The following is a 22,919-nucleotide window of genomic DNA, read 5'->3' on the forward strand; positions in this document are numbered from 1 at the left end:
TAGAGATAATTCTTCCATCTTCATTGAAATACCATTTTGCCACTTGTGAAATTGTGTTTTCCAGTCAATGGAAAACATATCTTTCATTGCTGCAGACTGTTAGATTAACTTCATCTGGGAGAAATGAGAGTGAGAGCCTGATAAATGGGATTCTGGCAGTTTATGTATTGATGACTGAACAGTTCTTTTGGGCTTAGCTAAATCCTGTCTCCTGAACTAGTGAGAATTTTGATGTATGTTTGCTTGAGTTGGAGTTGGATTTGTCTTGAAAACCATCAATCTTGCTCAGCTTTGCTAAACTTCTAATCATAAGTTATGTAAGTGAATATAGGAATATAGTATTTAGCTGCGTTATGGTGCACTTGACAGCACATTTCGGGTGCTTTATAGGAACCGTTACCACTACCTCTTTTCTTTTTTAAGTGAGCTTCCATTTGCTGCTTTGTATTTGACTTCTGAACTTCTGACCAGTGCTCCATACACAGATCCCCCCTTTGGTCAGAGGAGTTTCTCGCCTGATGTTGTGAAAGAAGATAGTCAGAAATGGGTCTGTCAGAAGAGTTGGTTTAGGGCATAGAGGTGTTTTTTTTTTTTTTAATTGGATGGACTCCTGGTCCCAAAAGTTCATATACTTTTTGTGGCTTGTTGGAATTGCAGGTAAGAATTGGGCTCTTCGCCTTGGAAACTGTGATACCAGCCCTGAGGGCTAGCCCAGACTTTAGAAATCTGATCGCTCTGTCATTCATGACAACTTCATCTTAAAATATAAAACTGCTGGAGCGAGAAAGAAAATTTCACGGAAGTTGGACCTATTCTAAGGAAGATACTGCTTTATCAAATGAGATTATCCAGAAGATGTGGATTTCACAGAAGTCTTAAAATGTGAAGGGAAGAAATCCCCTTTAGTTACATAAGAAATATAAGTACCACAACAGAGTTTATACCAGTATCTTAGTGTAATTTTTCTTACAAACGTTTCCTTATTCATATGACCCTTCTGTCCTCTGTTTAAGTAACTCAAGGCTTTTGTTTGGTTTTTTTATATTGCTGTGATAGGGATAGGACAGGACCCAAGAACATTTCTTACAGTGTGGCCCTGAGTCAGATCTGTTCTAACAGTTATGTTAAATGGATTTGGCCAGCTCATCTTCACGGTAATACACACCCACACGCACACACACAAACCTATATCGTGTGTGTGTATATATATATATATTTTTTTTTAAAGGCTTATTCTTTCCTCCTTCATGGTCTTGGGAACTTGCCATTTTAACATAGGGTTTCTCATGTATTTTCTGTATTCTAAGTTTGATCAGGCTCTGCCACTTTATTTTTCTTTTTAAGTAATGTTTCTCTTTTAATCTTAGTTTTGCAACTCTAGTGAGAGCACGTTATCTTGCAAGATTTGAGAATTAACTCGTGGCAAGTTGCGCAAATTTTTCTCCTGCTCAGTGTAACAGAAGCATGCCATAGACTTACAGTTGCTCAAGGTTAGACTTTTATATGAATAAGAGTAGTTAAAAATAGAACTTGCGTTATGGCAACTTCCTAAAGAAAATAAACAAACAAGCCCTAATCTCACCAAAACAAAATATAGTAGCAATAATGTCATTCTTGTTTGGCTTTTGTGATGTCTCAGTTTCCTAAAGTTAATGGAAGTCAGCATATGTATGATCTTAGCAATGCACTGCCTTTTTTACTTCGATAAAACATATTTGATGGAATCTATACTGCAGAAATTTATGTGAAATTGGACAGAGGGAGATTCTTAGAACACAAATTATGAAACTTCTAGAGAACATAATTTAATATTTGATTTTTGAGGAGGGAAAAAAATACCCTTTTCTATACCATGTTAGTCTCCTCTCTTTTAATCTTGTTTCTTGAAGAGCCTAAGCTTGTATAGGCAAATGTTGTCTGTTCATCCCCCTGTGTGTGTGTATCCTTTCTTCAGCTTTTCAATAATTTCTAAGCCTGTAGGCCAGTTACAGTAAAGTATGACCGAAGAGTAGATGTCTCAAAAATGTTACTTTTCAACGAGTTGGAGAGACACCCTTGCTGCCTTCCCAGTTGAGAGCATGGCCGCAAGGCTTATCTTTTATTGAATATCTTCATTACAGTTTTGATGATCTAAGGAAATAGGCAAGGTGAAAGTCGTGGTTAGAGGTAGAATCTCTTACTACATCGATTAGAGAAATTCAAGGGTACATAAGCTTTTTGCCTACAGAGCTTGTCTTGCTATCTGTCATAAAAGCATCCACAGGAAGGGGAAAGCAGGGAGAGACACTGGAAACCATGCTGCTTTTTTTGTTTTGCTGTTAACAGAACTACATTTCTCTGACTCCCCCCGGCAAAGAAAAGAAAACACCGAATTGGGTGAAGAGACAGAAGGGTGTTTGGAGGAGAGATGGCAATGAGTCAGTTTTCTTGCTTTGCTCTCTCAATCCCACAAGAGTTCTACAGTGGAAATATGCTGCCTGTTATAATAGAAGCCTTAACTATTTTTGCTGATGCTTTGTATTTGCCTCTTGTTTTACATCGGTGTGAACCTGGGCAAGTGAAACCCATGTTTTGATAGAAATTGTGGACTGCATTCCTTGTTCTGTAAGCATTTGTCCATGTGCTTAATTTTATTCATGCAGGTAAAATGTATTATGAAGAGAATTCTCCACAAAATAAAGTTCTTACTTATATGGGGGTTTCTGTGGCTTTACACATTCACTCCCTCTTTCCTTCTCTTCTGCTGTACCTTGTCCTTTTCTCTCTCTCTAGTCTTTCTATATGAATCAAAATAGAAGTGAATGGTAACTTATAGTGGAACTTTACTTTTGCCTTTCTTTCAATTTACAGCTGTTTTCTTCCGAAGTTCTAATACAGAATCTATACAGTATGTTCTGCAGTGATGTACATCTATTGCATGAATTTTTATTGCGGGTGAAATTTTATTGAGGGTGAAAATACACTTCAAATGTAACTTTTTCTTTTTTTTTTCCCCCATGAGGTCATCAATCATCATGTGTAGATTAACCAAACAGATTTTATTCTCCAAGGCACCAAATGAACTTTTTGCCTGTTCTTGATTAGTGGTGTTTTACCCTTTTTTACCTGAGGAAATAAAGGTCTCATTTAAAGGGAAAAAAAAAAAGGGGGGGGGGGGGGGGCGGGGGAAGCAAGAAAGAAAAGAGAAAAAACTAAACCATATCCTGCTGACTACATTCGAAATTCAGACATAACAGCTAAAATGGGGAAATCCCTCTAGAACTCTTATTTCCTACTTAAAATCAGGTCTTCTTATCAAACCAAATTGTGTGAAGAGACAAGGTGTAGAAGTATTTGGCTGTCAGAAATGTGTGGCATCGACAATTTTTCATTTCTTTCTGCAGATATTGCTGTCGTAGAGATGAGTGATGCCTTCCGTCAGCCTTCCCTGTTCTACCACCTGGGAGTCAGGGAGAGCTTCAGCATGGCTAACAACATTATCCTCTACTGCGATACAAACGCGGAGTCTCTGCAGTCACTGAAGGTAGCTTTGAATGGAAAAATGGAGTGTGTTGCGGGGAAGTCACAGTAGGTCTAACTCTTGAAATGAGTTATCTGTTTCCATAGGAAATACAGATGCCACTTGTGGTTCACAGAAGAATAGCAAAAATATTCTGAGGCCTGGAAAACATGGGCACAGGGAAATGCTGAAAAACTCAATTTAGTTTTCCGAAGAGAAAGATTTAGATGACTTTATCACAGTCTGTTAAATACGTAGGTGTTAAATGGCTCTTTATGGAAACAGAAGTTTGACAAATTTCAGATGAGAAATTAATGGTTTTATATTATAAATGGTTAAAACACATGGTTTAGTCATTCAAGGACATTACTGGTGTTTGGGGTCAATTGTTACAGTAATAACAGTTGGGTGAGAATGGTAGTGTGTAGGGGACAGCAAAATAATCCTGAAGTTTTAGCTCCTGTGTAAAGTAGCAGTTTTCTGGCCAAACCAGATGGGGCCCCAGATGGCCTCTGGTATGTCTTGCTGAGTTACAGCTGTTTACATCAGGTACCTGCAGGATTGCTGTGCTCCAGCAAGCGTAGCAGAGTTAGTAAAAACAAAACTTGTGCCTGGTCCGCAGGGCCACAGTTCACAGTATGGTAGGTTGGTTTAAGGCAAGATGGTGGTTTAAGATAATCTGTGGAGCCGTGAATTGTGTCAGCCAAGGAGCTGATACTTGCTTCCTCCTGCTAACTACTAAAGGTTTAGTAACTTCCATGGGGATGGGGGAGGGCAGACAACTTGGATGGCAGTCTCTTCAAATACTTTCCCTCCCTCAGATTCATTGGCTCTGATCTGGAGGTGTTTTATGCTATTGCACTTCCATTCTAGGCATTGCTGCAAAGAAGCATTTTAGTAAGAAGCTTGGCGAGTCAGAGTGCAATCTGGGCACTGCTGCCTCTCAGTGAAGGGTTTGCTTCCACTGCTTCTGCCTAGTGCAGGATATTTGGTTTTGATTCTGTCCCATTATTCGCAGCTTGGCCCTCTATTGGGAGGGACGTACCTTGATGAACTCAGTTTCTTCCCTCCAGATTTTCTCGGCCAGCAGGACTGCTTGCAGTCCAAGTATTTCCTTTCTTTTTGCAACACAAAGAGTATACAGATAAAAGATAAAAATAAAACTGTTAATTACAAAAGACCTCTGTGTGGACTGAATTCAATTTTGCAAGTACAATGATCTACAGTATAAGCAGAGCAGAATTTCATTGTACTGGGTAAGGAGCCAAATACCCAACTCCCACTGAAAATCACTTGGAGTGAGGCACCAGGCTTCCTTGGGCACTTGGGAGAACTTTTTACTAGTTTAGGAGCTGGACTTTGCAAACGGGTCACGTGCAGGGTTCCCACTGATGTCAGTGGAAGCCCAGTTCTGCACAGGGAGACTTGGATGTCCCAATTGCCACCAGTACAGTGGCCACTGAAAGACTCTCTTCAGTTTCCTTTAGCTTTGAGCGGGGCCCATGTTTCTGCTTTTGGTTGTTTGCAGTGAAGTCATCAGAGAGCAAGACCTTTTCCATATTATTTACTGACTGCCTGAAAAACGTAGTTGTGGGCATGCCTGGGCATCTTTTGAGGCCATGTTTGTTCCTGTATTTGTTACAGCTACCAGACAGAGTAGAAGCAATGCAGGAAGTGTGTGTGTGCAGTTTTAATCTTGTATAGAAGGTGATGAATTAAAAAACTGAAAATGATCATGGAAGTGCAGGAAACGCAAAACTGCAGCACATGGTTTAACTGGGGTAGCAAGCAATGTAGGTAAACTTTTGCTGGTGGAATATTCCTCTATATGAACATTCAGGTGGGGCTTTGAGCAACCTGATCTAGTGAAAGCTGTCCCTGCTCATGCTGGGGGGTTCGACTAGATGACCTCTAAAGGTCCCTTCCACCCCAGACCGTCCTGTGGTTCTATATATGTACACGTATAGGTTTGTATGCTTATGTATACAAACATATTTACGTCCCACGCTTCGAAAGCCAGCAACAGTCGTATGTGAAACATGCCCCCTCAACAAGGGGAAGAGCAGTTTTATGGAAGCCTGACTTACGCAACATGGAAAATACAAGGCGCCTTGGTTTGGCACTGTGTTTGTTTTTCATGCTGTGGTGTAGGCGAAGCTGCTCAGTGGTCCCAGTGGCAGAGGTGTAGCGTAGCTGTCTGATAAATCTGGCAGGGTTATCGGTTGCTGGGATCAGAACTTGCAGACAAATCTTCCCGAAAGCAAGGTCACTATCCACAAGTGGTTCAGACTTGGGCTGTACCACCCAGATTAGTGTGCAAGAACCAGGTCTTTCCATCCGTGTGTTCTCTGGCTTCTTGTTCTTTGAAACTTTACATTTAAAATGTGAAGATACATTCTTTGCATCAGACTAACTAGAGCAAGGTGAATTTCAACCAGTTTTGGAATATTTTAAAACATAGAAATACTGCTTTTGCGGTTCTTCATGGTTTCTTCTGCTGGCAGCAAAATGTTACTTACTGTATTTAACTTCTCAAGTATGAGTAGATGTGTATTAATAGGCAACTCTTGGAGAGTATCCCTCTTTGAAAATTTATATAGGGAGGGGTATTTACATGTGTGCATGTATATATATGTACATACAGATGCACACACTACATATGCTCCTGTGTATATATAGGATCTCTTGGTTCCATAGTCATTTTGTCTCTCCTGGGACAATTCTTGATTTATATTGATTTGACAGGCATAGAAAAACATCTACCAATCAGCCTTTTCCTGTCATGTGTCTGTAAACATTAATATTAGCAAGTCATACTGATAAGATATCTTTCCTAGTAGTTGTTCAGTGATACTAACGTTATTTTTTTCTTCTTTTTTTATTCCAGGAAATTATTTGCCAGAAGAATAATGTAAGTATGATTTCTGGGTGCCAGTTGAATTCTAGGCATTCCAAACTTCTGTTCCATTTAATGTTGTTTATCTTGCGCTTTCCGCTTGAATCATTGAGCACTCTCCTACTGTATTTTATAGAGTTAGATGGAAGATTCTGGGAATTCTAGCAGCAAATGTGTGTCTATCAGTTTGTTGCTAGGTACCGGGCTCACTTCTTACCTTGCCTCCATCTATCAGTGGTATTTTCCTCGCTGTCTTTACTTGTCTGTCATATTTTTTTTACACACCATTTATATCTGTCATTTTGGGTTTTTCTTCTGGTGCCTTTTTCTGTACAGTGTTCTTGAGTGTTTTTAAAAAATACTCTATTGAAAAGGAGAGTTGTTTGGAAACTGACGCTCATTTTAGAAACCCATGGCTACAGCTATGAAAATATATATATTTATAAAGAGAGAGAGTGTGTGTATTTATTTCTGGAAGTTGCATCCTGGAGCCTGTTAGTCCTAGTGCAGCGCAGATCCCGGTAGTCTGTCTATGACTGCCCGTCATTCAGCTGTAGGTTTCTGCACCTTGGCATCCCTCTGGTTTCTGAGGTTGGCCTTGCAAATCCCCCTTCCCTTTCTCACTCCCAAGTTCAAGGGAGGCAGGCCTGTGACTCTGAGAACACTGCTTTCTCAATGTGGTTTGTTCTGGAGCGACAGGGCCAGTCATGTCAGAATATATTATCTGGCACGTTGAGTTGTTCTTGGCTTCACTTCGGGACTTACTGGTAGCCGTATATGCTAAGATATAATTTTATAGCGGTTAGTCAGTGGTGTGCAGGTATCTTGAGGTGCTATGTGTATGCTGTACAATTCTGTATATTTGAATAAACTTTTCTAAGGGGCATATGAAGTATTTAATTTTAGAAATTGGTCAGGCTTTACTTCCCACAGTGTTAAAACTGCCATAAAGACTGCACTATTCCTGGTTTTACTTTTTTATTTAACAGTGAAGTTCACAGATGAAGTACTGACTTCTGCCAGTATGAAACATGATTCTTTGAAAGGATGCAGTTGTCTACTATAGCTGATAGTTTCTGACGGTGGCTTAAAAACCAGTGCAAGCTTTGACCCTAACGCTGCATTTTAAGTTACATAGTATTTTTTGTTTAAAAAGAAAAAAAAAAAGTGAAGAGGGTTCTATATAGAGTTTCTGTATAACTCTTTACCAAAAAGTGCTTTTCAGAGACCCACAGAAAGCTGTGAATGACGTGTTAGACTAAAAATCTCTCACCTTTCTCTGATGAAAGTGGGGTAAATGATCCATTAGGCCTTTACGCAAAGCGAAAGAGAACAGAAAGGCCTTTCTTGTAAGTGAATGTATTGCATTCTGTATTTTTGTTCTGGTGGCCCAGGATCTAGGGAAAATGATGTGTGACTAATGTCGTGTCCCTGGGAGGACAGGGGGAAGAGCTCAGTTAGCAGGAAACCAGCAGGAGATGACTTATACGGTAGAATAAAGGGGAGATGCTGTCGTCTTGTCCTATTTTTAAATGACAGTCCCTGAAGCTCAAGGAGAGGTATGATAACTTGGCCTTCATCTGTTTGAGAAAGGATTGTTCTGTTTTCCATTTAAATTTGGATAGATGGCTGTGGAACTGTCATTTATCACTTTTAGAAATGTTTCAATGTATGCCACAAAAAGAATGTGTTTCTTGAGTCTCAGATGTTTTCAAGCACACCCACATAACATCTTTTCTGGGAGGAAGTATTTTCCCGGGGATTAGATCAGGGAAGTCAGTAAAACTGGCTTAGCAACTCTGCAACTGATGTTTTGGGGCTTTTTTCCCTCTCCTTTTTCCTCGTTTTTTGCATGAGGTCAGCCAAATTACCTGGAAGTAGACTTTTCACAATGTTGGTGCATGCCTAACTATTGAATAGAATTCCTGCTTCATGAAAATCATGTTTATTCATAAATCGTAAGACTCTTGGATAAATGGGTATGACAAAGGTGCTGTTCTTGAGAGGCTGTGACTGTGATGCCCACTCTTACCAAAATAGTCATATGAATGATTATGTGAGGTTGCAAATACGAAAAAATGAAATTCGCATATGAATAAACCAGGAGTTTAGTCCTGCTGTTCTAGAACATGTTTTTAATAGCGTGCAAACATCAGCCGTAACAGGACAATGGTATCCCTGGCACCAGGGGATTAAAAAGGCTGCAAAACAAGTGCATGTGTGTGTGTATCTATGTATATCTAAATGAAATGCCTTGTGTTTGCTTTTCCTGAGCCTTGTATCCCTAAAACTAGTGGGGAGAGGAAAAAAAAAAAAAATCCATTACCAACTCTTTTGTTCTTTGTTCTGAGGGGTTTTTTGTGTTTCCTAATAACAGTCAATACAATGTTGCATAGCTAGGATAAGCTGCCTAGAGCCTGTCAGGGCAGAGCAGTGAAAGATAACATAGGCTCATTTCCTGTTATATGTGGTTTTATAGCTATTTAGTTGGACCTTTTCCAAATGTTGCAGTAATACCAAAACCATACTTCTTTACAAGGAACGATACTTCGACAGGAGGCAGTTACTTTGATATTTGAAAGGTTAAGTTTAGTTTTTGTTGTTAACTGATTTTTGAGGTCAACCAAGCAGCAGAGGCATTCTAGAAATTACTAGTAAAGAGTTTCAGTCACAGGGAGATGTTGGTGTAAAGGTTACAGCACATGGCTGTACTTTGCTTGTTTTAGCTCACTGATTTTTATTTCATCCTAGTTCTCCCCGGTTTGAATCTTATCAACTTTAGAGAAAAGCTGGAGGTCAGGTTCCAAATGGCCATTTATTCAATTTTTTTTTTTTTTTTAATTTCACTTCTTGCTGAATCTGAGGAAGTTTAGCGTGCGTGCATTAGACATACAGTTTGCAACCAATTGCAGTAAGAAACACCTCGACACAGTGCTCACCTTTCGGTTCAGGCTGCTTGCTTGCACCAGGTTGGAGTCATAGGTAGCCTCAGGAGCTGCCCGGCATGTGAGACCGCGGTACAGCTGCTGGCCTGATGGGAAGGGCGCTCGGGAGGCAATGGGAACCCTTCCGCTGGGCAGCTGACTCGCAGGCAATAGCCATTAAGCAACAGGGTTAATGTTATATGGCTGGGGACTCTTAATTAGAGTCTTCCTTTTCTGACGCTTGGGGGGATCAGAGATTATAGTTCTATGGGTTTTCCACAGCCCTTCCGAACTGCCTCCTGTTTAAGGTGTAGCTGGGGAGACGGATTGGTGTAGCGGGAGCGGGAGGATGTGACCCTGGATGAGGCACGCCAGAGGTGTCTGCAGGCTTGGAGCCTCTGTACAGGTACTGCTGGAAGACTGTAGATCCCATAGGATGTCTTTAGCTATTGGTCTCTTTCACTGTGGAAATAGGGGGAAATATTTTTAATACTACTCACCCAGTGACCAATGATTGGAGGCAGTTTGACTTTTGGTATCCAAGTATGTAAAAATGTTAGGTAGTAATGTTCAGTAAATATTTTGTTGATAATGACAACTGCGGTATTTATTGTTATTTATGATACATCACTGTCTCTTGCTCATTCTTTCATTTTTTTAATTCTTTGAGTAATATATTTGGCACATACTTTCCTTGGAAAAAGTTAGAACTTTTTTTCCTATCTGAATATGGTGAAAGGACCGTATAGAGCGTATGCTGATATTTTTTTTTTTTTTAACAACATGCATTTAGGATGTTGCATGGTTGCAATAGAATGTTGCTGGGCGTATAAAGAAAGAACATATTCCCAAAGAAAATGGGAAGTATTTAACAGAATAGACCCAGTCTCTGTGCTTCAGTTCATTTGAGGTGTGAGGCTTACTTATTTTCCTTTTCAAATCAATAGCAAGGCTGTCATTCATGTGAGTGGGATTTGAAGTGCACCCAAACTGAGTCTGTATTCATTAAAACATCAGCACATGTTGATTTACTGTGTGTTTGGGGGATGGAGGGAATAGATTTAATAAATTGGTTTAGGATTTTGCCATCTGCTCCATGTAACACTGTGTGCAGTCAGAGAACTACCTTTAAGAAAAATCTCATCGTAAGAATTGAAATAAGAGCAGATATTTCTCAAAAGAACTAGTAGGAGAAATGTAAAAAAAGCTGATCTTAATTAGAGAGTCAGCAGGAAGAACAGTTCCTACTGTGAGAGATACTGGCTATTTTTATTACCTCAGCTGATTTAATTTATTTTTTTTAAAAAAAAGTTACATTGGATGCTGACCTGAAGCTTAGGCAAGTAGGTGGGATTCTGCTAGATTCTCCCATCCATGAGTAAAGCATCATGATTTTATTTTGGGGGATTTTTTTCTTTGACACTTCTTGTCTTTGAAAGCAGCTTTCTTCTGTTTGTGGATATTTGACTGTTAAATGGTTCCGACAGAGCAGTGTTAGTAAAGAGCCTCAGGGAATCGAGAGGACTGCACACCATTGATTCCCTGGCGTTTTGCAGATTTTCTCCCTCCTTTTGAAGTAAAATTCAAGGTTTGAGAATTAACTGGGCAGAACTCAAATGCTCATTTGTATAGCACCATGTCTTCTTTATCTGTAAACATTCAGAGAAAAATCTTCTGTACTATGTCAGATGTATTTGTGAGGGAGAGAATAGTATTTACCTTATTGCATGATGTTCTTTCTAATAAGACACGGTCTCCAAATTGAATTTCTAAAAGGCTGCCCCTTTCACAAGCAACAGTTCTGTATTAGAGAGGGACATTGAAAGAAGGGCTGGTTTATATTCTGATTGTGATCATTAAAATATAGCTATATGCTATGCATTTTTATTACATCTTAAATACAAATAGTTGCTATATTAATTTCTTTTCGGAAGCTGAGAAAGGATATCAAACAAGAAGGAAGACCTTAACGTTCCAGTGACCAGTAGATGTAGCTAGGAGCAGCAGTCTTAAATTCCACTAACTGCAGAGCTGTTAAGACAATCTTATGGCTGTATTTAAACTGAAATTACACACACTCTAGCATTTTGCACTTCCTCACTAGGAAGGCGCATTAGAAAAAATAGAAACCAATTAAAACATTTGCAAAAATGAATTACAGGCTTCATCATGTTGTGGTAAGCATTTATGCATGTGTAGCTGGCTCCAGCCAGTACTTCTGTCTTCTGATGAGTCTGATGAAATGAGCTGTGTCACAGATAGTCTTTCAGAAGGTGGCCTGATGTTGCCAGGTATGGAGTGTGCTGGCCCAAAGCCTTCAAAGATATGTATGTTCATATCTCCTAGATATAACTAGTTCAGCTGATCTGAGAGCTCAGCCCAGGTTTACCTTATCTAATGTCCTGAGCTCTTGTGTGTCGGGCTGAGCCATAGTAACTATCTGTGTGCACACTCATGGCCTGTCCCAAGCCCTCATGTTTTCAGTAATGCCTTTCAGTTTACAACTCAGGTGACCTGCAATTACTTTGTAACTTGCATTAGCGTAATTTGAGCTTTTGAACCTTAAATGATGAGGGATTTATGAAGAAAGAGGGTTGGAAAATGAAACTTCTAGCACCTGTTGTTGATTGGGGGGGTCTATTCACCTGCTTTTGAAGATATTTTAGAATAGAATCATAGAATCGTTTAGGTTGGAAAAGACCTTTAAGATCATCCAGTCCAACCATTAACCATTTTATGCTACTCACGTTTTTTAAAGGATGTTGGTGTGACTGAGAATATTGCAATTGGATTTAAGGTGTTACTCCTTCAAAAATTGCCCATTTTTCTTGAATGGCTTGATTCTTTCATGTTCATTGTACATAATATGGCAAGTGAATGGATCAAAGGAAATCAACAATTTTGTCTTGGGTGCTCAGCAAACTTAGAATCTAGAGTGAACTTCATTAGGGTTAGGAAAGAGTATCAGAGTTTGTGAGATCAGAGTTAGGATGGAGTGTTACAGGGCAGATTTTAATAGGATAAATGGAATATGTTTAAACCTCCAGGTGGAATAATGTGCACTAAGTCAAAATGCAAAGCAATGTGTGAGCAGGTAGGAACTGTGTCAGAAAGAAAGCCTGATCCTTTATGACTTAAGTTAGTGTAGCTTATATTTTGACAAAGGAAGGTGAGAAAGGAAGTAAAGGCGGCTGAGGTTGCACAGCCTGGGAATGAGGAAAGAAGCAAGTCATAAGCTCTGCTTCAGGGAAGAAGGTTTAGAGCTGTCTGACACTGGAGCAGCTCCTCAGCTGCTGCCCCCACAGCCAGGTCCTCTCAGGCTCCCATCCCAGTCATTGCCCAAATGCAGTCAGGGTTGGGCTCTTTGTAGTTAGAATTTATGATGGTGACAAAATGTGTTTGTCCATAGTGGGAGACCGTAGACTCTATTATACAAGAGCAGTCTTGCTGTCACTGTTATCTCCTTTTTCTTCCACCAACACCTTTAGTAAATAATATATAATTTTTTTTTTTTTGGTCACCAGAGCTATTGTGGGTCTACCTCTTGTCTGGTTCAGCTGTTAGATATCTAATGTACTCTTTAGCTAGGAAAGTGAAATTTAGGTCAATATTTCTTGCATTTCTTTACTGTGTGTGGGTTTTTTCTATTTTTTTTTTAAAGCCTATTTCCTAAGGAAATGAAACTTAAGAGCTTGTACTTTTCTTCATCCTCCGCCCTCTTTCTATATCTGCCTGTTTTGTCTGTCTGATGAATTTCAGCCAAATTTGAGAGGTTTCAGAGATACAGAGCTCCCCACAAAACAACTCTCTAGGTTAAGTTGACAACCAAATTAACGCCCTGGCTGAGGGAAAGGCCACTGTGTTCCCACACTACTTGCCACCGAGGATCAAGGTGAGATTCTGCCTTGAGTCATTTCCATGAGAACCCTGGGGGCCCTCTGAACAACTGTGAATTGATTTTATTTTCTTCAGTTTTCTTCCCACGTAGTGGTTTCTCCTGCATTTTGCTGTTAAGTTCTTCCTTGTCCACTGCTACTGGGTGTGCATGTCTTCTATAGCAGGCTGTATAATATAACCAGTGCATGTAAACTAATTTTTGGTGGCTCTCTTGTTCCACTGAAATGGGTACCTACTTGCTACAGAAGGTGCACTTGGGATCGGTTTGTAAGAGCTCTTGCTCAATAATGGGCTCAAACACTTGGCTTCTGAAGGAACAGTAGTTTTCCTGCATGTAGGATTATTTATGAAGACTTCAGTACTGTCTCTGTAGGTGGCCTGACCATTATGCTGGGATAAACGTTAGGTTCTGTGGATTTCAAAAGCTGGAAACATCCTTTTTCAGAGTTGATTTTTAATTAAGACCTGAACTTTGGAAACAGTGTGCCAGAGGTCTCAGAAGGCCTTCCTGCAAGCAGTCTTGAATTTATTTTTTAATGCACTGAATAAACATTAGGAAGTAAAATACTTGTCCCAGGATATCTGTAGCTACTTCACCCTTTCTCTGGGCTCTGACTTCCCGAACTTTTTCTCCTTTATGTAAAAAAGGAAAGTTGGAAAGTAGTCTGCCTGTGCTTAATAGTGGCTTCTGTGCCAGTCACTGCCCACCCTTGTCCTGTAATTGCTGAAACCAGTTCCAGCAAATTCATAATTTCCTCTCTGCCTTTGACTGTGGGGCTTATTAGGTTTTAGCAGGGTGAAAGGTTCATCCATTCACTCTTGAAAGCGTGTGATCGACTTACGTGCTAGCATATTCTTGAGCAGACGTGTCCGTTCAGTTCTCCATTGTAAAGACGAGCAGTTTGGATTCTAGCAGCACACTCCTTAATTCCTTATTAAAATTATTGTCATACACTTCCCAGTTCTCAAGTTTCCTTTGGAATTGCTACACTCGTGCACAGAAAAATGTGTCCTAGCTATTCAGCTGTAATAGTTTGCAGTTGGTGGGGGAGGAAGACTAAATTTGTCCTCGTGCAAGTCTGTGTGTGCAGTAATCTCCAACCAAGTTCTGGGTTAGTTGAGCTCAATGGACCTCATGTAAGTGCCTGCATCAATTAAAATTAAATTTTACGGAGTTTGACAAGATCCTGCAGAAGTGGGGATGGGATTGCCTTTATAGCGATGTCTTATCATTTTATAGTATAATAGGTGTAATTAAAAAAAAAAAAAACAAACCACAAACCCCCAAAACCCCTGTACTCTTCATAGCCGATCTCTGATCTGCACACAAACGTATGTTTATTGACATACCTGTACACATACGTTTATACAGACTAGAGTACCTCAATCCTTCCATGTTTTTAAAATCTCATAATGCATGTTAAAATGCACCTTTTAAGCACACAGCTGGTGTTGTGCATTTCAAAACTATTCAATCACTGCTCTCTCATTACATGGAGCTCAGCTTGCCAGGGGAGTCTCTGAAGTGATGTCCTCATTGCTGATTGACTTCTGTGAGAGCAGAAGCAGCTGACCAGAAAGTAATTAACCTTGGAAGTAATTTAAGGGTACCAAAATGATGGGTCTCAAGAATTGCTTCCTTAGGGCTTTTCTTGCTGGGCTGCTGACCACTTCAGTAGCGGAGTCTGAGCTTTTGAGAGCCAAATGACAGAACTCCTCCTGATTTTGATGGTGTGCTGTCTCATAGTTAAGACCCTTCAGAACCACAAATATTCAGCAAGCTTTCTATATGCGTAAATCTGTACTCACACACATACCACAGGGACCAGACATCTTGCCTCCTTCTTTCCTGGAAGATAAACTTAAATTATTTTTTTTGCAAAGTATCTGTCATACATTGACTTATAGAAATCATTGCAGTTTGGCAATGTTAAGACATTTCATAAGTGATTAGTCTGAAATATGCATGGTTTTAAGTCCCACTGGCCAGGAAGGTTTGCTACATAGCAGGGAATTTAATTTGTCTTTGTTATGTTAAACTATTTGAGTCATTTTGCAGTTCATATGAGGATTAGTTTTCTCTACAGTTTTTCTGTTGTGAGGCAACTAGCTTGTGTTATTGTTTTCAACATCTGTGAGCCTAACTCTGCTAAATTGCAGAGTGCTCGCTCTCTTCTGAACATCAGTCCTGTTGAAAGTGTATGTCAGCTTCACTTGAGTCTGCCTGCTGCTTTGGGGTGACTAGGGTGTGCCCTCAGAATTGTTTTGCTATTGAGCCAATGTTCTGACTATTTTAAGGTCAACGTGATGCTCCTAAAAAAGACTCATCTTACAGGAAGTGGTTGAGAAATCTGAAAGAATACATTTCAGGTGTATATCATATTTAAGATGAAAATTGAATTTATGTAGTCCTAGGCTTCATAGGTAAAATCTTGGTCTTGCTGAAGCAAGCAGCAGATCTCCCTTTGACTTTAACAGGTGAAATTCTGCAGGTAGTATATCTAGTTGTTTTACCCTTAGGCTTGTCAAACCGTAACTGCCCTAAATATTGCACCTTGTTTCCCTACAGATGTGCACTGGTAACTACATATTTGTTCCGTATATGATAACTCCACACAACAAGGTGTACTGCTGTGATAGCAGTTTTATGAAGGGACTAACAGAACTGATGCAGCCCAGTTTCGAGTCGCTGCTTGGGCCTATATGCTTGCCGCTGGTGGATCGATTTATTCAGCTCTTGAAGGTGGCACAGGCCAGTTCAAGGTGAGTTGTCGTCTTGTATCCCTGTGTAAAATTCATATATTCCTGCCGGCGATACAAATGTCAGACTCTTGCTTCAGGGTGATGCGATGTTTTGCCTCCCGTATTTGACAAACTGCTAATTAATAATTTAGCTTGACCAAATCTCTCCATTGACACTGCTCTCTCAATAAATGTTCCACATACACATTGTGGGAGAGCTGCAGGGCCAGAAACACAAATGCAAGGGACCTGTCCCAAATTGCTAACGTGAAGTTGTTCCTCTCCAGCCAGTACTTCCGGGAATCCATTCTGAATGACATCAGGAAGGCCCGTACCCTCTACACGGGCAAAGAGCTTGCAGCAGAGCTGGCAAGGATTCGACAGCGAGTGGATAATGTTGAAGTCTTGTCTGCTGATATTGTAATAAACTTGCTGCTGTCCTACAGAGACATCCAGGTATGAATCCTATGCTCTAAGATCATCTAAAACATAGTAAATTAAATTACATTCTCAGTGAAATTTTTAGTCTATTTTGGACAGATTTGCTAACAAACTGTATGAATAATGCACACTAGAAAAAAAATCTTTTACAGTATCTTCACTGATGCTTTTTATTTTGTAGTTACACTGTTCATAGCGTGCTTTTACATAGCAGAAAAGTGTTGTTATTTTGCAACAGCACTTGAAAAGAACACAACATGTAGTAACTCTTCTCCATCTCAGCATTACTATGTGATGAACAGCCCATAGTGTGTCCTACTTAAAGGCTGTGGTAGCATGCTGCTATTGATATGTGTATGTATTCCTTTTCACCATGCTTGTGACATTTCTCACGGAAACATAACATGTTCATATGCATTTCAGCTTCTCGAATGGTGCTAGTAATTGCTTCCTTTGTTATACATAATTTCATCTGTTGCTTCTTTGTTTTCGGTTTTGTTTGGTTTTTCTTGGTTGTTGGTTTTTTTTTTTTTAAATATGTCAGTGAGTAAGCTACTTAAAAAACTGTGGTATTGAAAGATTCTTTTATTTTGTTTTTGTGGCTCACGCCTACTTCAGAGTTTTGGGATGCCTTAATTCAGGTGCAATTAGCATTGTAATGTCAGTACAACATGAACTCTGATACGTGTTCAGCCCCTGAAGCTAACTTTAGTCATGAAATAGATGTACTAAAATTTCCACAAGTTCACACTGAAGCAGTACAGGAGACCAAATTGTGTTTCCCTGATAATACTGTGCATATTCACATTTCGGATGACTGCCAGGCTATTTACAGTTTGAGACTGAAGAAACTGAAATCCATAAAACTCACAATGAACTGAAAATACTTCTTAGTATGAAGTAAGAGGTGCTTATTAAAAAGTGGAGTTTATATAGGCATACCTCAGTACAGCCACCTAAAACTTCATTATTCCCTTCTTTTGGAAGGATTACGATTCCATTGTGAAACTGGTGAAAACTTTAGAAAAACTGCCTACTTTTGACTTGGCTTCCCACCACCATGTGAGGCTTCATTATGCGTTTGCGCTGAACAGGTAAGGATCTACCCCTCCTTCTGCTGTTGAACAGTTAATCAGAACTGCAGACTTCACACAGGGTTGCTAATCCTAGGTGAAGTTCCCTACTGGAATCTTCACACGCAGGTCTAGGGTTTTCACTAAAGCAACTTTGAGGACTCTGAGCTTTGTGACCAATCTAAGCTTTCTCTTTCTCTCATGCTGTCAAATTCCATTCCTTTTCCTTTCTTGTGAATGTGATTGCCTTTCCATAGGTTTGCATCATTTTTTCGTCTCTGTACCTAAACCGGAGCAAATAAATACCTAGCAGTATTTTACCTCTGCAAAATACACTTTTAACATTGCTGTATGAGTGGTAGTGGTGCAGCATTTGTGCTAACTTAGACATCGTCTCATTCAAGTCTGAGTTCTGGTACTGTCAGGAGGCAGGAGGAGAACTTTCATCAAATGTCCATCAGAAGATTTATTATAATACTAAACTAATTTTCATGTTCTCTGATAACATGCACAAAATGTGCCACATGGAGCAACACATACTACTTTCTAGGGTTAGATCAGAGCCAAGCCTAGATTTTTTTTTTTTTTTTCTTTCCTAGGATACTGGCAGTTGGACAAGGCACTAAAAGGGGAGTTTTCCAGAGGAAATTAGAGGTTTTCTGCTCCCTTGCTGTTATCACAATGCACATTTTGCTATTGATGTTTAGAGGAGTAGACCAGGTGTCAGCAGGCATTGAAATTCTCAAATATAGAAAATGTCTACAGATATTTCTCCTTCTTGCAGATTTGAATATTGTAATTCAGGTTCGCTGAGGAGCTTCAAAACTGCATATCATGTCAAAGCGATGTCAAAATATGTCACAAGTAATTAGTTGAAAAAGTAAGCCTGTTTTTGAAATGAAAACCAAACCAGAAATAAACAGCTATCTGGCATTGTTTTGTCTGAATAAAATGTCCAGATCCTTTCTTGTTCCTATATACCAGGTACATGAAGGTATAAATATTGTGCCCTTTTTGTTCCTGCTTTGCCATAAATATGTGGAGCTTTGCAGATTAAATAATCCAGCATGTATCTGCCACTTCTATATAGCCTTCACAAAGGTCACTAGGTGTACCTTGGAGTTTCAACAAGTTATTTACACCTCAAGGTCACCGTTTTCTAAAACAAAGTCACCTTTAAAAACAGGACTTGACTAGTTCACTGGGGCACTAAAAAACCTGCAAAACTGCAGTATAATCTTTTCAGGCAGATCCTTATGCTTCGTTGGTTCTGTTGGGACTTCTTGCAGACTGAAAGGTCTGTTTTTATAGATGTGACTGTAAGATGCAGCCTTTGAGGGTAGCTGTCATACAAAAGGTCTACACAGTACAGTTTTAGTCTAGTCTACCCTTGATTGGCTTAGAGTAGACTTGGTAGTGTAGGTTAATGGTTGGACTGGATGATCTTAAAGGTCTTTTCCAACCTAAACGATTCTGTGATTCTATGATACCTCCGAAGTAGCTCAGATCAGATTTTCCTTTCCCTGCCTTCTCCAGATTGTACCTTCAACTGGAATCCATGACAGCCATGAAAATGTTCATGCTTTGGTGCATGCCAAGAAGGAATTACCTGGGCTAATTGTAGCTTTCTCATTATTGGGAATATAGAGGATGTTTCCTGAGCTAAGGCAGGTCTGGAATACGCTGCACATCTGAATGTTTGCTGTGGAAGAAGCTGTGCCTCTTGTTTCTAATCCAGGTCACTAGTACAGAAGGATGGAGTGGCTCAATTAGTCAGGATTAGTCTGACCTAAATCAAGAAGGTACATGAGGACATTGATGGTGGAAGAGTAAGCAGAAAGAAAAGTAGGGACCTCTGTCTCTGGAGACCAGCAAAGTATAAATGGCTTATATTACAAAACACTGTTGTTACTTACTGGTTTTGTTCTCATTAAGTTCCACTAGCTATTGGTTTGATCTGGATTAGTGATAGATGATACAAGATGTGGAAGTTATCCACCTGAAACTCCATTCTGAAAATTGCCCTTCTGTAACAAAAGTTAGCCAAAAAGCACAAAGAAGCTGCAGACTTACCCTTGTTGCTTTACTTGAGTGGTCAATAGGAGAAGAGAAAACAAAAGGAAGCAAACCTTCAACAACTGGGCAAGTGATCAGTTGGCAGGGGAACTAAAATAACACAGACTTGAAGGAGACTTACTTGCTCAGCTAGGAGCACTTGATTTCTCTCCCTGGGGCCTAGGATTGGGAGCACTTGTCCAGCAAAAAATGAGTACACCAGCCTTGCTGTGCCACTCTAGAAGTACTTGGGGAGCCTACGGCAGTTCTGTAGCCTGAGGGGACTTTTCCTTTCTTATCATTTGTCTGGTCTGAAGGTTGTGAAGAGACAGCACAGGGTTTCATTTGTCTTTCTCATCAGGCTGAGACATCAATAGAGGTTGGCCCATCACGTAGACTTGCACACTCCATTTGGTTTTTTGCTCAGGAAAGCAGTTTATACTGTCTGCTCAAACAAGTGCTTTTGCTCTGTTTTCTTAATTATTTTTGTTATGATGTGTAAGTACTCATTCATCCTCTGTTACCCATTCTCCTCAATTTAAACCTTTTCTTCCACATCACTCCTTTCTGGAGCGCCATACAAGAACTCAGAGCTCACAAGCTCAGGTGTCACTCAGAGTACACATACTCTGATCTCTCAGGTTTGACATTGACACTGCCTGTGCATCAAAACTTTGATATGCTCTTGTAGAGGGGGAAGAAAAAAATTCATTACTGAACCTCTGATCAAGTAGTTTCTGCTTTAAGATGGCTGCAGCTTGATTTTTTTTTTTCTTTCTTTCTGAGGTAGCCTTCTCTTGCAAGCTTCTTCAGTGCAAAGCTTGCAAGACAGATACAAAACCACTTTTATATATTTCCCCCCAATTCAAATTGTAGCCACTCAAACATTACAAGCAATTTCTCCAAAAGAATATAACACTCTTCCCAAACCACCAAAGAATAGTTTTTGCTGAGAAAGGAGTCATTTGCTTGTTCAGTACACAAATATGTAAAAAAATTCTAAACTCTTCATACTGAATGATGTATGTATCCAAAATGTGAGTCACCAGGAAGTGTCTAATGCTTGCAATTATGTGGTTTATTGGTCTGAAGTACTTTTGTTAATGTTGCCTTATTGGCTTCACTTCCTAAGCTTCCCTATCATGGGAATTCAGTCTGGTTTGTGCTTTTTGGTATTTTTCTTCACATTCAAAATGTATATTAAAAAAAAAAAAATCACAAACACAAGGTGGAATATTTTTTTCCTTTAAAGCATGAATTACTATGAAAGAAATATTAGCTGTGAAACCGAGGTTCCTATCTTTCTATTTTGTAAGAAAGTAACACATCTTTCTAAGAATTGCTCTTGCGGCTTTTGTTGCTCTTGTCAGTGCTTTGCTCTAGCTGATGCTTCATGAGAGAGAGAAAACATGTTTGGGGGCTTTTATAAAGATGTCCCATCATATTAAGAAAAGGAGGGCAAGGAAAAAAAAAAAGAAAGGGTGGGAAAGTGTGTGTATATATAATATAGTCCATTGTGTCTAGATGCACATTTTACATGGATGAAGTCATATGTCTATATTCAAACGTGGTCATGAAAAAGTATTTCTTGTTAACTTTATTGGGTTTGTTAATCAACATTTTTTATTTTTTAATAGGCGAAATCTGCCTGGAGACAGACAGAAAGCTCTAGAAATTATGATTCCTCTGGTAGAACAGGAAGACCAAGTAGCTTCAGATATGTACTGCCTGGTTGGTCGAATTTACAAGGACATGTTTTTGGAATCTGGGTTCATAGATACAGAAAGCAGAGACAAAGGGACATTCTGGTGAGTACTGTTTTCCTGGTCTATGTCCGTTTGTTAGCTTTGGGAAAATATTCCTTTAAGTAAGAATATATTTCAACTGTTTTTCATTCCAAATATTTGGCATCCTTAAGGGATACACTGAATCTTCTGATCTTCTTTGCTTATTTGTTAAGAATGAGAGATTTATGTTGTTCACAGACCTGGTTCTGTGAAGCTCTTGAAGTGCCTCAGAGACCTGTAAGTTTAGGTAGCACTCATCAGAGTGTATTTTCCTCCTTTTTCCCAAATGTGAAGTCTCCTGCTTACTATATTATTCTTAGGAATCTGGGCCAAACAGTAATCAGCCATGAATCAATAGGTGTATCTGCAATCTCATAGGTATTGGCTAGCTAGTAAAGGTGCTGAGGTTTAACTCTGCACTGATGCTTAGGGTGTACCTTTTTTTTTTTTTTGGCTTCCATGCTCGCAAGCAATATGACTGTTCCAAACTCAAGCCAGCAGAAGTTTTATCACCCCGTCATCACCATATATAATATATGCATATTATGGTGGGCTACAGTACCATTGATAGTCAAAGCAGCATACAATAGGCTAGACAAATTCTTATCTTCATTTTAGAGGCAAGTAGCATGTTTTTTGTTGCTTTTGAAATGCACTAAAATGCTGTTACGTGGAATAGATTAAAAAATGGAGGCACTGGACACCATCCTAGATGTCTATCAGGATGAGCTGCTTTTCTCCATTATGGTTCAGATGAGGAAACAGACAATTGCTGTTTATGTATCCTGCACATCAGATCCTAGTTCTGGTCTTGTGCTCATCAGCTGCCTGCTGATGTAAATGCTTAGAATGGAAAGTTTTCTTCTCCCTTTGTCATTTATCACTTGTTTTCAGTAAACTTCAGATTAGAACTGTCTTTGGTAAAAGATAAGATATAATTTTTTACCATTTACGGCCTCAGAATACAAGTACAGTTTATAATTGCTGGTCATGCTTTACAGTTTTGCAACGCTTACTGCATTTTTTAAAGATGTTGAAATAACAGGAATGCAGCATATTGTCGTCATCCCCCCTTTCATAATTTTGGATTAAACAAAAATTTTATTTCCTCTAAGGCAAAGCCCATAAGAAACTTTCAAGATTCTGTTTTAAAAAAAATATTTTGCTAATGTCATGAACTAATTTGAAAACTGTGGTCCTGCATACAAATACTAGGCATTATCACAGGCTAAATAGAATAAATAGAAATTACTTTTGCTATCATACATCTTGCTTTTTCTTCATTCATAGTGCCTTATGAACAGATAAACTTTGAGATTTTCAAACATAATTGAACTAAGAACGATTATATGTATAATAGTGCTAATTACTTCTAGGATATTTCATGTAGCCATTTTAACACACTTTTAATAGATGCATCTTAGCAATCATGGTATTCATACATTTGGTGAAGGGAAGTGATTGCAGTCAGGCATACCAGTTTGGGAAAGGACAGCAGGCTGGCAGGTCCTGCAGCAGGGTAGGATGCTGACCGGCCATCCCCTAAATAATCCCTGAAGTCTCTGGCAAGTAAGACCCAATACAGGCTGTTCCATGCGCCTGCTG

The 22,919-nt window shown here is 39.4% G+C and overlaps 1 protein-coding gene across 1 annotated transcript in view; it reads left to right on the forward strand.

Moving 5' to 3' along the window:
- MAP3K5 (mitogen-activated protein kinase kinase kinase 5) overlaps positions 1–22,919 on the forward strand; it is a 107,020-nt gene that overhangs the window by 28,696 nt on the left and 55,405 nt on the right. Inside the window, exons 2-7 of the mRNA XM_075706853.1 lie at positions 3,384–3,523; positions 6,387–6,410; positions 15,786–15,979; positions 16,246–16,414; positions 17,387–17,493; positions 21,165–21,335. Coding sequence (XP_075562968.1) covers positions 3,384–3,523; positions 6,387–6,410; positions 15,786–15,979; positions 16,246–16,414; positions 17,387–17,493; positions 21,165–21,335 — 805 coding nt within the window. The remainder of the gene's footprint in view (positions 1–3,383; positions 3,524–6,386; positions 6,411–15,785; positions 15,980–16,245; positions 16,415–17,386; positions 17,494–21,164; positions 21,336–22,919) is intronic.

The sequence above is a fragment of the Pelecanus crispus genome, chromosome 3 (genome assembly GCF_030463565.1).
Source record: "Pelecanus crispus isolate bPelCri1 chromosome 3, bPelCri1.pri, whole genome shotgun sequence".
In the NCBI taxonomy this organism is placed as follows: domain Eukaryota; kingdom Metazoa; phylum Chordata; class Aves; order Pelecaniformes; family Pelecanidae; genus Pelecanus; species Pelecanus crispus.